This window comes from Cicer arietinum, chromosome 1, assembly GCF_000331145.2.
Source record: "Cicer arietinum cultivar CDC Frontier isolate Library 1 chromosome 1, Cicar.CDCFrontier_v2.0, whole genome shotgun sequence".
Classification (NCBI taxonomy): Eukaryota; Viridiplantae; Streptophyta; class Magnoliopsida; order Fabales; family Fabaceae; genus Cicer; species Cicer arietinum.
The window spans coordinates 6,313,940-6,329,078 of record NC_021160.2 but is presented as its reverse complement, the minus strand read 5'-3'; the positions used below and the strand labels follow the sequence as shown (position 1 = coordinate 6,329,078).

General features: G+C 30.4%; 1 protein-coding gene across 3 annotated transcripts; it reads right to left on the bottom strand.

The window, feature by feature from the left end:
• Positions 1 to 8,071: 8,071 nt before the first annotated feature.
• Positions 8,072 to 13,916, bottom strand: LOC101514613 (transcriptional adapter ADA2b). Of its 3 annotated transcripts, none has more exons than XM_004486279.3 (13): positions 13,496 to 13,916; positions 13,238 to 13,293; positions 12,072 to 12,250; positions 11,667 to 11,732; positions 11,440 to 11,565; positions 11,265 to 11,340; positions 10,880 to 10,940; positions 10,736 to 10,803; positions 10,014 to 10,121; positions 9,518 to 9,737; positions 9,185 to 9,395; positions 8,661 to 8,930; positions 8,072 to 8,565 (listed from the first exon to the last, which is right to left on the bottom strand). In XM_004486279.3, the coding sequence occupies exons 1-13, from the start codon at positions 13,546 to 13,548 to the stop codon at positions 8,374 to 8,376; spliced, it is 1,686 nt and encodes a 561-aa protein (XP_004486336.1). In that variant the 5' UTR covers positions 13,549 to 13,916; the 3' UTR covers positions 8,072 to 8,373. The 3 variants fall into 3 exon arrangements, with proteins under 3 accessions (XP_004486336.1, XP_004486337.1, XP_073220859.1); XM_004486280.4 differs by having other exon boundaries at positions 10,745 to 10,803; positions 13,496 to 13,914; XM_073364758.1 differs by lacking the exon at positions 13,496 to 13,916 and adding an exon at positions 12,557 to 12,652.
• Positions 13,917 to 15,139: the final 1,223 nt, after the last annotated feature.

Here is a 15,139-nt window from a genome sequence, read left to right as displayed (position 1 = left end):
TTGTTGCTTGAGAATAATGTTGTGTTTTGAACTGCAGTGTGGTCTCCATCAACTAACTGGTGGTGGGATTGATGTAATGACTTGGAGTTTCAATATAAGGGTGCTACTTTTTATTGTCCTGGTCATTTAACATCCTTTCATGTTTTTGAAAGTGTGCATGCATCTGAATCACACAAATTGTCTAAACATACACATTTGGACATGTACATGTAAAGTTTGGTGATTTTTCTGGATGCATACTTTCAAAGGCAGATGATGGACCTATATACTAATGAATTTACTGGAAGATCTAATTCAGAAATGGTTTTTTACACGTTTTGAATAAACATCGGAGGTGGATGAACAACCATCACTTTCGTATTAACATTGATATTAACATTGAAAATTTGATAAGTTCACATATAATCGATGATCTTAACTCTTAAGCACATTGTAAGAAGTATTTAGCATATTAGAGCATGCATACCCAATGCAGCTTTAGGCCGACTCAGAAAATCAGCATTATGCATATTATAATGAAAAGTCATTACGATGAACCTACGTAATTTCATAATCTTATTTTTATTTCTACTTATAATAAAAAAATAGAGTTGGATTAAAATAATTTTTAACTAGATGTAAATAAAATGGACTGAAGTATGTTTTTTTCCGTCTATTAGCAAATTTTGATTTTTGTCAAGTGACTAAAAGCACGTGAATTTGGTCGCTATGAAGATTGTTTGTTGTAATGTGAGAGGAAGGAAGTGAGGTTGTTGATTAAGGATAAGAAGCATGATATTTTCTGTATTCAAGAAACAAAAATGGAAATGGTGGATCCATTTTTCTATTCTAAGCTTTGAGGTTCTGTGAATGTGGATTTTTCTTTTAAACCTTTAGTAGGGCTTTTTGGATGTGTTCTTAATTTATGGTATACTAATACTATCGAGGTGGAATTTTCAGCATGTTTTTAAACCATGTGCTTGCTATAGGTGGATGGTGTATGTCCTCTAGATAATTTTCACTCTTACAAAATGTTTATGCTCCTTCTGATAGTAACGATAGTAATAGTAAACAGTTATTGTGGAACCACTTCATTGATAAAGTTCAGAGTCCTCAATGTTTTTTATAGTGTGTATTTGTAGTGATTTTAATTATGTTTGAAATTCAAAAGAAATAATCGGTACAAAAGAGTTTATTATGTCAAAAAGATATTCCAAATTTTATTGAGACATTGGATGTTATTGATCTACCGTTACATGGTAGAAGATTCACTTGGTCGAGTCTGAATGAACTATCAATAAACAAGTTGGATCGTTTTTTATTATCTCAAAAGTGGATGTTAAAATGATCATATTGTAGACAAATGACCTTGAAAATGTTTTCTTGATCATTGTGCTATCATGCTTAATATAGAAGAGATAATTAGGCCCTTAGACTGTTTCGTATGCTCAAATATTGGGCGGATATTGTTAGTTATCGTGATTTTGTGAAGGAATATTGGAATATTCATCATATTGAAGGGTGAGGAGGTTATGTTTTGAAGGAAAACAATTAAGTTAATTAAGTTTAAATATGTTTTTGGTCTTTACAGTTATAACCTTTTTTGATTTTGGTCCTCGTAAGTTTTTTTATTTGTTTCACATTCCTGCAAATATAGTTCCATTTTAAAAAGGTTATTTCATCCAACTTCCGTTACAAAAACTGTAACAACCGTTAAACCTAAATATAATTAAACCATCATTTTTAATCTAAAATTAACCCCAAATGTTTTATGTTTCTTCCTCAAAAAATCTAAAATTAACTTTAAATGTTTCATCTTTCTTCTTCCTAATTTTCATTATTCTTCCCTAAAAAACTACACTTATGTAAATTAGAGTTATGGTTCTAAATACAATATTAGTACAAAAATGTGATGTTTGTTTCTTTTTTCGAGTGATTCACTTCAATTTTCTTTGCATCGATGGATGAAAAAAGTGAAATTGAAGCTAGTGATAGGGAATTGATTCATAACGATGAACCAATTGTTTGCGCTATCGACAAATTAAATTTCGATTCATCAATTATTAGATCCAATTATTTCTCAATTCTGATTAATATTCCCAATTTGATTTCTAGTAGTTCTAATTTCACCAAGTATTTGGTCCCTGAATTGAAAAATTCGGTCAACCAAGAAATCTACAAAGCGGGTTTCATCTTGAAACTATTATTATAGAAGGTAAGAACTAAAAAAATGTTAAACCAACAATTTCAAAAGAAACCATTTTGAAGTTGTTAATTTTATGTTTTTTTAGGAAAGAAGAATGAAACATTTAGGGTTAATTTTAAATTAAAAAATATTATCATTTAATTATATTAGAGATTTATTTTTAGATTAAAAAAATTACATTTTAATTATATTTAGGTTTAACGATGTTATAGTTTTTGCAACGGAAGATTGATGGAAAGATTATTTTAAAATGAAATTATATTTACAGAGATATAAACTAAATAAAAAAACTTACGAGGAACAAAGTCAAATAAAAATGTAATTGCAAAGATTAAATACATGTTTAAACCAATTAATTAAATAAAGGCTTAACGCTTGGCATAGTCAACATAGTAGAAATAATGATGGTGAGATCAATTAAAAAGATCAATTAGTTGAACTTGATCTGAAGACGGAGTGTGGTGAGATGGATCACTCTAATGTTGAAGCTGATAGGAATTTATCTTTGAAGTTGTGTTCTCTATCAAAAATCAATGGGAGTATTTAATGGCAGAAGCGTGGGAATTTGGGGTTGGATCACTCTAAGTAGTGATTCAAATGAATTTTCAGTTGACAAATCAAGAGATAGACTTTTAAAACTTTTTTAAAATTAATCTCAAGAGTAGAAAATTCCTTTAAATAAAGATTACATAAGTACAAAATTTCACTTGAAGAGTTCATATGTTTACCTTTTGAAACATGGAAGAGACATATTACCAAATCATATCTCTCTTGAAGCATACTTTAACATTGATTGTCAAAGTGAAATTACTGCATCTCTACATAGTACACACGAGCACAAAATGGAATGTGATGCTAGCCATTTTATGAAGGTTGTGGTAATCAGAATTATTTGGAGAATGTGCTCTTCATCTATTTATAGATAATGAACCGCTAAAATCCTAAGACTCCTATTTTATGTCCAAACCACAATATGTCCTAAGAAAATTATATTTAATTAATTTCTTTTAATTAAATACAAGTTATTGATTAAATTAAATCATTTTTAATTAAATTAATTGTCAACTCTCAGTTATTTAATCAAATCATATTCAATTAATTAACATCTAATTAAATCAAATCTTATTTAATTTAATCGTTTGTTTCGCTCTTAGTACTTTTTGGTGTGAGGTTCTCACTAAAATAGTAATAATATTAAATGTTATATATAGTTTATAAACTATGACTAGTATCTAGCAATGCATCATTGCTACTTAAATTATGAGAAGATTGGTGATATGATTCAAACATTACTGCGACCATTATTTACTGTAGAGTAATTGTCATTTTGTCTAAATGTCTAATTGAACGCAAGTCACAATATGTGTCATCCTTATAATGTACAATTCTTTAATTCTCGATCCCATAGTAGACACGTAAAACCAACCGACATAATATTACATATTGATCCATTTTGGCATGACCATGCATTTTCACGGTCTCACTCTATCGAGTGGCCCAAGACATAACTTATGTAGGAGGGAAGAATCCTATCTACATCCCTCAATATGATTTTTTGTAGGCCAAATAACCACCTTTGTGATGGTCGTGTTACAGACAACCTTCGATGGCCTTAAAGTCTACAACTCTGCATGTCAACGGGACGGATCGGGTGCGGATTTTGCCTCCCCCACCCCCACACTCGACTAATCGGGGATATCCGCACTCGTCTCTATTTTTTAGCACATCTGAAATTTAGACACTCATCCCAGCCTGCAACAGGGTTCAAAATTTCCCGTTCACACCAACACTCATTCATGTATATAAAATTATAACTATTATAATTAATATAATAAAATAATTATTATTAGACAATAATAAAATTAAAAAATATTTTCTATAGAGATGGGATTATAATTTTTATTATTTAAAAAAAAAAATGTAATATATACAATATATATATATATATATATATATATAATTTAAAAATTACAATAATATTACTAGCGGGGAGAGTTCAGGGTGGATATCAAAACTCTCAAACTCGTCCCTGCCCCTGAATTTTAATTTAGGAGAAAACTCGCACCTGCATCCAATCAAAATGGTTTTCCCCAGCTAAATCAAGACGGGTTCAAGTGGGTATTAGCGGGTGCGGGTTATGTTGTCATCCTTACCTACAACTCTCCTTTTAAGGGTCATAATGACCTCAAGTCGAATGACTAGTTACTATGGTTGCATGAGAATCACTAATGACACTTACATAACAATTATGTAGCATTCTCATGGTGGGTCAATATAATATTTATACCTTTTGGACGATTCAATATCTCATATTCTTAACCTGTGAGATATATGGTTATCGGTCTACCCATATAATAGTTTTGATGTATTATTGTCGTCCTAAGTAACTATTATAATTAATATAATAAAATAATTATTATTAGACAATAATAAAATTAAAAAATATTTTCTATAGAGATGGGATTATAATTTTTATTATTTAAAAAAAAAAATGTAATATATACAATATATATATATATATATATATATATAATTTAAAAATTACAATAATATTACTAGCGGGGAGAGTTCAGGGTGGATATCAAAACTCTCAAACTCGTCCCTGCCCCTGAATTTTAATTTAGGAGAAAACTCGCACCTGCATCCAATCAAAATGGTTTTCCCCAGCTAAATCAAGACGGGTTCAAGTGGGTATTAGCGGGTGCGGGTTATGTTGTCATCCTTACCTACAACTCTCCTTTTAAGGGTCATAATGACCTCAAGTCGAATGACTAGTTACTATGGTTGCATGAGAATCACTAATGACACTTACATAACAATTATGTAGCATTCTCATGGTGGGTCAATATAATATTTATACCTTTTGGACGATTCAATATCTCATATTCTTAACCTGTGAGATATATGGTTATCGGTCTACCCATATAATAGTTTTGATGTATTATTGTCGTCCTAAGTAACATTAATACTTTGACTTGTGATACTTTAAGAACAGTGTTCTAATGTACAATAGGGTCTCACGATCAAGTCACGCATGATGTTCTATTAAATGAACTATTTATTCTAAGGATTTTATTATATTATGCGGTTAATAACATAATAAACGATGTCTTGTAAATGTAACCAAACTCAAATATATGATTTAAATCCATCGAACGAATCATAATCAATAAAAAATAAATTGACACTAGGCCTTACCCCAACACTTTTCTCTCAAGTGGAGGAATTGGACTCTGAAATGTATTATCTTTGTAAGGAGAATTTAAGTTGTAAATAGGTTTACGAAAAGCAAAACCTTTGTCTTCGTCTTTACTTTTTATTGCAAGCAGAAGAGTTGAATTTTCTAATTTTTGCATCTACTAACACGAGACTTTTTGGTGGTTATCCGATTGTTGATTATTTGAGGGTAACTTCATAACAATGAAAGTTTTCTTGTTGATTTTTCAAATTATGTTCGAGTTGAAAGTTTATTTTATTAAGAGTTTGCTTGTTGGCATCAATGTTGATGAATTTTGGGTTGAAGAAGTTTCAGTTGTGTTACATTGTCTTATTGGTGGTACACCATTTAAATATCTTGTCCTACCAATTGGTGGCAACCCTCATAGGCTTTCCTTCTGGGAATTGGTGGTTGATAACATTCATAAAAGACTTTCTTCCCGAAAATGTCGTAATCAATGGATAGGTTAGGTTGGTGTTTGGAGGGTGGGGTGGAACCGGAGGAGGATGTTGTTTTTTTGAGAGGAAGAACTATGGAGAGATTGTTGTGTTTGCTTGTTAATATTGGTTTGCAGAATAATCATATTGATAAATGGTTTTGGCAAATTGGTCATGTTGGAGGGTACTGTGTAAAAAATGTTTACTTAATGTTCACTCATCAAGTGGAGAAAATTCATCCAGGTTTATTGGTTTAATTTGACAATTAATGGTGCCTTTAAAAATCTTGCTCTTTGCTCGGAGGCTGTTCAACAATAGGTTAACAATGAAAGAAAATTTGGCACATAGAGGTTTAATTTCGAATGAACATGTGGTGTGCGGCAAGTTGCGATAAAGTTGAAGACGTAACCCATTTATTTTATGATTGTCTTTGTTTTGGTGTGGCTTGGAATCATGTTCCTCTTTGGTTGGATATTTGGAGCATTCTTCTAAAATTATGTTTTCTATCATACTTCTCAATTATGTGATTTACTTTCTCAAAATAAGGAAGTCAAGAATTACTTGCAAGTGATTTGATTAGCTTCTTTTTGGGAAATTTGGAAGGAGTGCAACTATGCAATTTTTTCTCTACGAGTGACTCTTGTTAAGTGTTTGGTGGATCCTATTAAAATTTTATTTGGTGGTGGATTAAAGCAAATGCTAAGAATTTTGATTGTGCATTTTCTCTTTGGTAGACAAATCCTTGAGATTATTTACTTGTTTCGTCTTTTCATAATGTGTAATATCTTTTGACTCATTTGTTTAGTGTTTTTTGTCTACATAAATCATTTTTGTAACTCTTTTTGTCTTTTCATGGCACATTTGGTGCTAGAAAATATTTCTTTTTTATTTATTAAATTTTGTTTTTCAAAAATAAAATCGACATTAATTTAAATTGTTAACACATATCAAATATGTGATTAATTATGTTCACTTGATGGTAAATGAATATAGCATGTTATCTCAACTCATTAATCATCTATTAAACACAATTAACTATAATTTTTAACATTAATAATCCCAAAATTTAAGTGTTTAGATGTTCAAATATATATATATATATATATATATATAATATTCATCAACCACAAATTTACACTTGAATACTATTGTTCAAAATTTTGAATTCGATGGATGATTGATAAATTGTGAGAACTTATATCCATTAATCGTTTATTAAATATAACTAATCGCACATTTAAATTGTAATAATCATCTAAGTTGCTGTAAAATTTATGTCAACCTACCACGACTCATGATTTCTTTAGATTGGCAATGTTGAAGTATTTAGTAGCACTAATGATGTTTTTTTAAAATTTACTAAATAAAGTGGTTACATATAGTACGTATTATTAGATGGCTATTTAAGATATTTTTGCGGTTACTTTTTTATGTATATTTTGAAAAAAACAATATTTATTATATTGTATATTAAAATTTATATACTAAAATGTCATTTTTTTTTTTACTTTTATGAAATTACATCCCCATTCTGCAATTACCTGAAAGATAATCTTTTTTCTGAAATAAGAGGTTGGATGTCGTATTTTCAGAGTGTGGTCATTTTCGACATTTTAATTTTTTTATTTTAACATTTGTAGAAGGAAAAAAAAAACATTATTCAGGTAGTCGTAAAGTGGAGATGCTACTTCTTGAAAATTAAAAAAATAGTATAATATTTTAATATATAACATAATTGAATTTTTTTTTAAAACGGAGGATAAAAAAAAAATCTATTTTTGCACATAACAGATCATAAAAGGTTTTAGCAAAGCAAAGTAGTTCATAACGGTTAAACTCATATTTTTAGCAAGTATAAATTGCATAAAATAGAAAAGAAAATAAATATTCTAGCATAGATAATGTGATAAAATGATAATAAAACTATCTCTTCTAACACTAAAAAAAACTTGATTTTTTTAATTAATAATAATAATAAAATAAAAATAGTAAAACTTAATTTTCAGTTTTTAATTTTTAATTTATTTAGCCCTCAACAAATTACATTAATTTAACCTGATTTTGAACTTTGAACAACTTGTGCAGTTTGATACTTGAGGATTGCTTCTTCCAAACACTTATTAGTTGCTGCTTACACTTTTCGAACTTAAAACATTTGTCACGATTGAAAAAATTGTTAAGAAAAGAAAAATGTGCAACAAAAATCTTCAAGGGTACCCTAAAAACAACATCTAAGTAAATAGAAGATTTATTAAGCAAAAAAATTGATAGTCTACATATTAGCAATAAATCTTCAATCACCCTATGAAGCTAAGTACACACCACTTCTACCAACTCCCCTCATTGATGGAAAATGTTCAGACAGAAAGCAGGATTAACTTGTGTGTATAGTACTATATCTAACTCTGCCTATTACTAAAGCATGATACAACACTTCAAAATTTCTAGAAATGTTGATAATTTGATATACAACTAAATTTTATTTTGATTATTATTATGGAGGCCTAGAACAGAAAAATAGATTAGGAGAGTTCTCATGGTGAACCAATTCCCTTCTTAATGAGCATATCATACACCCTGTCAATTTTCATGGTATCCATCTTGAACATTTGATGAGCATCCGATTTCGAGGTGACATTGCCGGCAATCATTTGTATAGACAGTTGCTCTTGCATCTTTAGGTACACGGCCGGAGGCAACCTTAACTCACTGCACAAGCGTTTCTCCTGACATGGTAATTACAGCCGACAATTTCAGAAAATACATTAATAATCAATGTACAGTTTTAAAATGCAAACTTGGCAAAGACAAACATGCTTACAGGTTCAGAAAGTAAATCTGTTCCATAGTATCCTGTTCTATCCATTTCATTGACAGAACTTGAAGTAGCAGGCCCTGCAGGTCTTGTAGTACTCAAATCCTTACTGGCAGAGTCTGGAGACATTAATGCATTTGGAACCCCGTGATTGTTTGGGATAACTTGAGGATTTTCTCTTGCCCTACGAGCACTTTCTTCGGATTGCTTTCTTCTCTTATTTGCTAAATAAATATCTGCTTCAGCCGAAGTACGACAACCAGCAGCCCGGGCTTCCTGCATTACCATGTTCAAATACAGAATTAATGTCAATTTTTTGATTCAGGTGATGCAGTATGCGCACCAACTGCCACAGAATCAATACAAACAGCTAAATGAAGCATCCATTAAAAACGTGAATGTACAAATACAAAACTCTGATTGGATATAAATTTAGACAACAAATTCTTGCAACTCATAAGTCGTATCTAGTATGCTTTATGAGTTGCAAGAATTTGTTGTTTAAGAAATCTTAAGCCCGAGTCTCGAACCTTAAGCTCTTCAATTCTTTTAAGAGCTCTGTGTTCAGAGATGACTGTTCTGAGCAATTCTTCGTGAGCTTCCTTGGTATGAAACCGCATGAATATGTCATATTTCCTGCATATTGTCTTTTCCTCAGGAGTTAAATCCTTCTCAAATGGATTTGGGTATAACAAATTTCTTTCAAGTATGAAATCCTTCCGGCGCTTTCTTTCATCAAGCCTGCAACGTATTTCAATTTAAAGATGGGAGTATGAGCAATAATACTCTGCAAATAACTTCAAATATTTATACCTATAGATGACTCAGGATAAGAAACCTAGAAAACTAAAATGGTTGTTGACCTTTTGGAATAGATACGCAACACACGAAGTTTGATCTCTCTCTCATCCTCAGTGTCAGTGTCCTTAAATTCCATTTCGGCGAGTAGTTGTTCAGCATCATTATCATATTCAGGATCAAATTCCTGTCTTTTCACGTTATAACCACTGGCTTCAACTAAAGAGCCTTCATTTGCTGAGGAATTTGGCTTCTTTCCTCCAAAATCTCTGTCTACTGGAGAATCTGCCAATGGCAAAAGAACTAGGAAGTTGAAGATAGAAAATGTAATGTCATGAATTGTTAAATTACTTCAAATTTTATTCATTACTATGGTTTAAAAATAATGCAAAACAGAAATACATGATAATCTTATTTCACTTTTTTAATACAAATTAAAGTAAAAGTTATTATTCCAAAAAGATGTTGGTCTATTTTAAAAAGTTTCTATGGGGGTAGAAGTCCAAAGGTTAGAACTTAATAATGTCAATTGAGATTTAGGACCAAATATAAAATGCACACCTTCCATTTTGACAATTGCAGGACCACCTTTACCCCGGCCTACATTGGACGCCTTCTGGTTAGTGGCAGATGCAGCATGTGTGTTGCCTGAGGGCGCAGAATCTGACTCTGCAATATATAAGCAATATAGAGATCAAAAGAAGATGATAATTAGCAAATTGTTAGAGTAAATAGCCAAATTGGTCCCTCAAATGGTAACTGTCAGTCATATCAGTCCATAAATTTTGCAAATTGACAAATACATCTCTAAAATTGTAAAATATCAATCAAAATAGTCATCAGTAAACTTTTGCTATTAGATATTTTGATGTGGCACTATAACTGAATATATGGCTTATGAATGTCATCTTATCGGGAAAAAATTTGCCAATGAAATTTTGTCAACTCAGACAAATTTGTAAGTAATTGTAATTATGCATGGACTAATTATTGACAGATTAAAATTAGTTCATCCAATATTTAAATTTCATAAGAAAATTAGTTAATGTTATGATGACGTTGATATGAGATCAACGCAGAGAGGTCACATATTCAATTAATATGTCCCATCATGGTTTCTAACGATAAAAGTTTAAATATGGATTATTTTGATTGATATGTTACAATTTCAAGATGTATTTGTCAATTTGTAAAATTCAGAGGCTAATTTGACCAACGCTTACAATTTCAAGAACAATTTGCCTATTCACTCATTGTTATATGGCTCATAGCTATCGACTTACTTAGATTACCTGAATTCATATTGGAAGCCAAACGGCTATTGGAACCAGTTTTGTGAGAATCTTCAACTCTGAATCAACAATTAGAAGTCAGAAAATGGTATTGAACATGACAAGAGTTAATGCATACAAAAATGATAACCTTACTTGACTCTAGATGGAGAATAGGGTGTTTCTTCCTTTAAACTAAGATCCCCCATGGAAACTCCTGTGCCAATCACATGTGACCATTAATTAAGAAAAATATGACCCAAAAAAAAAAATCTGCGAAAAATCAGAAACCATAGATGATTATAAATTTATTGTTCTTTTAAACTAAAATATATTTTAATCAATTATCAGCAACATATAAATGAGCCTTTAAGATACATTATTCAATATAAATTCATGCTAAAAGTCTACAAGTTCAAGTGATCTAAAAGAAGTGATAAATGAGGCATGCATGAATTATAACATCATGCTATGTAAGTGAAATCAATTTTATCCCAAACAATAAAAACTAATGAATCTCATGTTGTGTATTGCAACAAACCTTTCTTGTCATCGCCCTGTCCTTTTGCCATGGCAAGTAGTTCTTTTCTGTTTTTCCCAACAACATGAGACATGTCCTAGAAAATAAAAATGGTCAGCATTTAAAATGCCTTTAATATGAACAAATATGATAAGAAGCACTAATTGCATGCAGCTTCAGTTGATGCATGTCATACCGGAAGAGGAAAGTACGGGGAGCTTAAGTAGACATTCCTATAGTGTTCTATGCATGCTTCTTTGTTCTTTGTTCCAACATGCTCAGCGACTTCTGCCCAGTTTCCCATGCCATACATTTCAATTCCCTAAAACCAAAATTGTTTTACTAGAAAGGTCTCTTGAACATCAAATATAATGCTTTATGGTATTAGTATTACACAACTGGCATTAAATTTAAACAAAGTACCTCTAGAAGCAAAATTTCATCATCTGCATTCCAGTCTGGGCAAATAAGAGGGAAAGACAAATTATCCTGTCAACATGGAGCCGTGTTAAAAAAAACTATCATAGAGAAACAAATCAATATTAATAACAACAATGTTGCCAAAACTAGTAGTAATGCAATTTTCTAATGGCGGTTACGCAAATACACAAGCATACATTCTTTCAAATATGATTTATATTCCACATATGATAAAAAAAACTGTTTCAGAATAATTTCTAATCTAACTTTTAATTGATTAATCCTGAAATTATACTCAGTGATCAACCTTCAATGTAGCAGGAAAATTACAAGATAGCCTTTCTCTCTATCAAAAGGTTAAGTTAACTAAACATCAAAGGAAGACATTTGAAATTAATGGTTACTGACCATAACCCTGTAAGGATGATTGCTTTTGTGAGGTGTCACCTCAGCTCCAACAGAAAAGCATTCTATACATAAGTCAAAATCTGGGCACACAGCACACTTAATACGTATTTTTCCCGTAATATCTTTATTACAGTAATTGCAATGATACAAAGCCCTTTTCCCTTCACTTGCTCCTTGACCTGACTCACACGAAAACCCAAAAAAATCATTTTCGCACATACAAAACCCATGAATCATAAATCAATAAATACGAAATAGACAAACAAAAGCTATAAATAACTATCACTGCTGTAGTATATTTTATTCTTTGGCAAAAAGGGTTTAGTATCACTAAGCATTACCACTTTCGACTCCAACTTATCTATTCTGTAACTTTCTTCTGTTTCCTTTTTGAAAACGGAAAGAAAAGAAATCCGCGGCAAGACATATATCATATCTTCAGCTAAAGATTATTCAATATATACAGAAGGATATTTAGAACTTGCTTTTCGGTGGATGACAACTTAATTAAAGGTACATTTGCATTTCTGTTTCAAAACATCTGCTTGCTTATGTCCAAACATACGATTACAGTTTTGCATCTGTATACCAAACAAATACACATTAATTCCATAATACAATACAATTACAGACTTATACGGTATGAATTGATATTATTTATAATCAAGGTTTTACAAAAAGATCCGCGGCCGAGAAAACATCTGCAACAAAAAGGTATAGGTAGTGGTTGTTACTGTTATTCCTCAATCTAACGAAGTGAAGAAAAATCACAGAAAATGACTGCGACGCCCACAACGAAACACCATTTATTAAAAAAATCCGAGAATCCAGTTTTTTTCATCTCAGATGGATAAAAACACATTTACAGAATAGATGTAGTCACTACCTTACCTCATTCTCTAGTTCTAACCTTCCTCATCTCTCAACTAGTATTATACATTATATGATAATGCAAATAATGTTAATAAGATTTGTGTAATATTGTGATTAATTCACACCACGGCGACAGTAACATAACACCTGTAATAGCTGAAGCTGCAAAGTTGTTCTATGTAAAGTATCTAAATTTAGTAAATTAAATAATGTGGAGAGAATATAATGTATTCTACACTATAATCTCACAGTGCACTATAGAATTAACCAGTGTGTGATGGTGGAAAAATTACCTGCAGCTCCAGATTCTAAATTATCACCACTGGCAGCATTCTTTTTTCTCCTTGACCTACACACCCAATAAAATTAGCCACACAAAACAATTAAATACATCATAGAGCAAAATCACCACAGCATTTAACTGCATCTATGATCAAAGTCATACACATTGAGGAAAACAAGTTGTGCAAAATTCAATTACAATGGTAAAACCGTAATTGAACTTTTCAATTGTAAAATTCAATAACGAAAGAGATGAATGAAAATCAAACCTTTGGCTGGGGTCATCATCGGCGTGGTGAAAATTTCCACGAGAACGACCCATTGAATTTCTGAGTGAAACCCTCAATTAATTTGAGACGCGCAATGACAATTGAAGAAGAGGGTAAGTGAAATTTTAATTCTTTTATTTTTAATTTATGAAAAATTAAAAACCCTAGATTTTAAAGGCTATTGAAAAAGGGTATCTCAGATTAATTTGTTTTAGAAGAAAAAGTGAAGCTTTTAATGGTGAATTAGAGGATTTGGGTTTTGTATCTGAATTTATTGTGCTATTTGTGAAGAAAAAGTGCGACATACGAAACGAGGATGTTTGGGTTCGAGTTTGAGAAAATAGGTCAAACTACTCAAAACACGTTCAGTTTGGGTTGCTGAGTGTAACTGAATTACGAGGAATCCACTTCTACTTTGTATTTTGTATAACTGGTTTTTTTAGAATAACAAAAAAACATGAGTAAACTAGTTTTACATATAAAACAAAAAAATACTAGCTTTACATATAAGACTTCTCCAAATAAAATATAAAAAGTTTTACATTCTATAAATGGTAGTCCTAGATATTTTATACGTTGAACTGGGAGTTCAATTAGATATTTCTGTTTTTTATTTATTTATTTATTGTATTTAGTGTGAGTTTTGTCGTTCTTTAGAAGAAATTTTTTATCATTTTATAATTATTTTAATAAATGCTTATAGTGTAAACTAAGTTATTGATTCTTCATTGAATGTGACATGTAAAATTATTTTAGAATAAATTTTTAGTAAATTTTTAATTATAAATTTAGATATGAATTATCTTTCAAATTTTACTTTAAAAATATCTTCTAAATTTAACTTTTCTAAAATAAAATAAAAAATAGTTCACGTGCTTTTTAATTTTGTGTTTAGATTACTTTATTTTGAATTTAATAATGAAAATTTCAATATCTTAACATAACTAAATTTTCAATATATGTTATTCAATTTGACTAAGACATGGAAAACAACAATAAACTTATCATAAAAAATAACATAATAATAATTATAAAGAAAAACAACAATATAGAAAATTATTCTTAATTCTCTATTCTTATCCAAAACTATAAAGTTTAATGCATTTTGCCATAGATAACAGTTATTTATAGGTGAATAATAAATATTAATTTTGAAGTTAATTTGCTTTATGTGAAAAATAAAAATTACTTTGCATAAAAAAAAAAAACATAAAATATTAGTTGTGTTTGTTTTGGCCTAAAACTGGTGGTTAGGTTGACTCAATATCATAACAGCTAATGATTGCTCCAACACTTTTGTTTTTTTAGCATGAATCTTGATTTTAGAAAGGGATTACACATCCAATTTTCATTTCATCCATAATGTATTCTAATGTTGCACATGACACAAGACTCCACCTCTAATAAACTAGTGAGATTCTACCAAGGTGTGGTGTGTATAAATTTCGTTTTCCATTGTCACAAAATCTTTCAATATAGTTAAGTATGAAATTTTTTGTATAATCATAAGGAATGAGAAGTATCCTTAACTAGAAGACATATTTGTCATTTACTCGTATATATCATGTTGCATTCTAATTTTGTTTCCACCATTAGCTAAATGATTATGAAAGGGATAATCGAAATGTAGTGTTCTTATTTTTG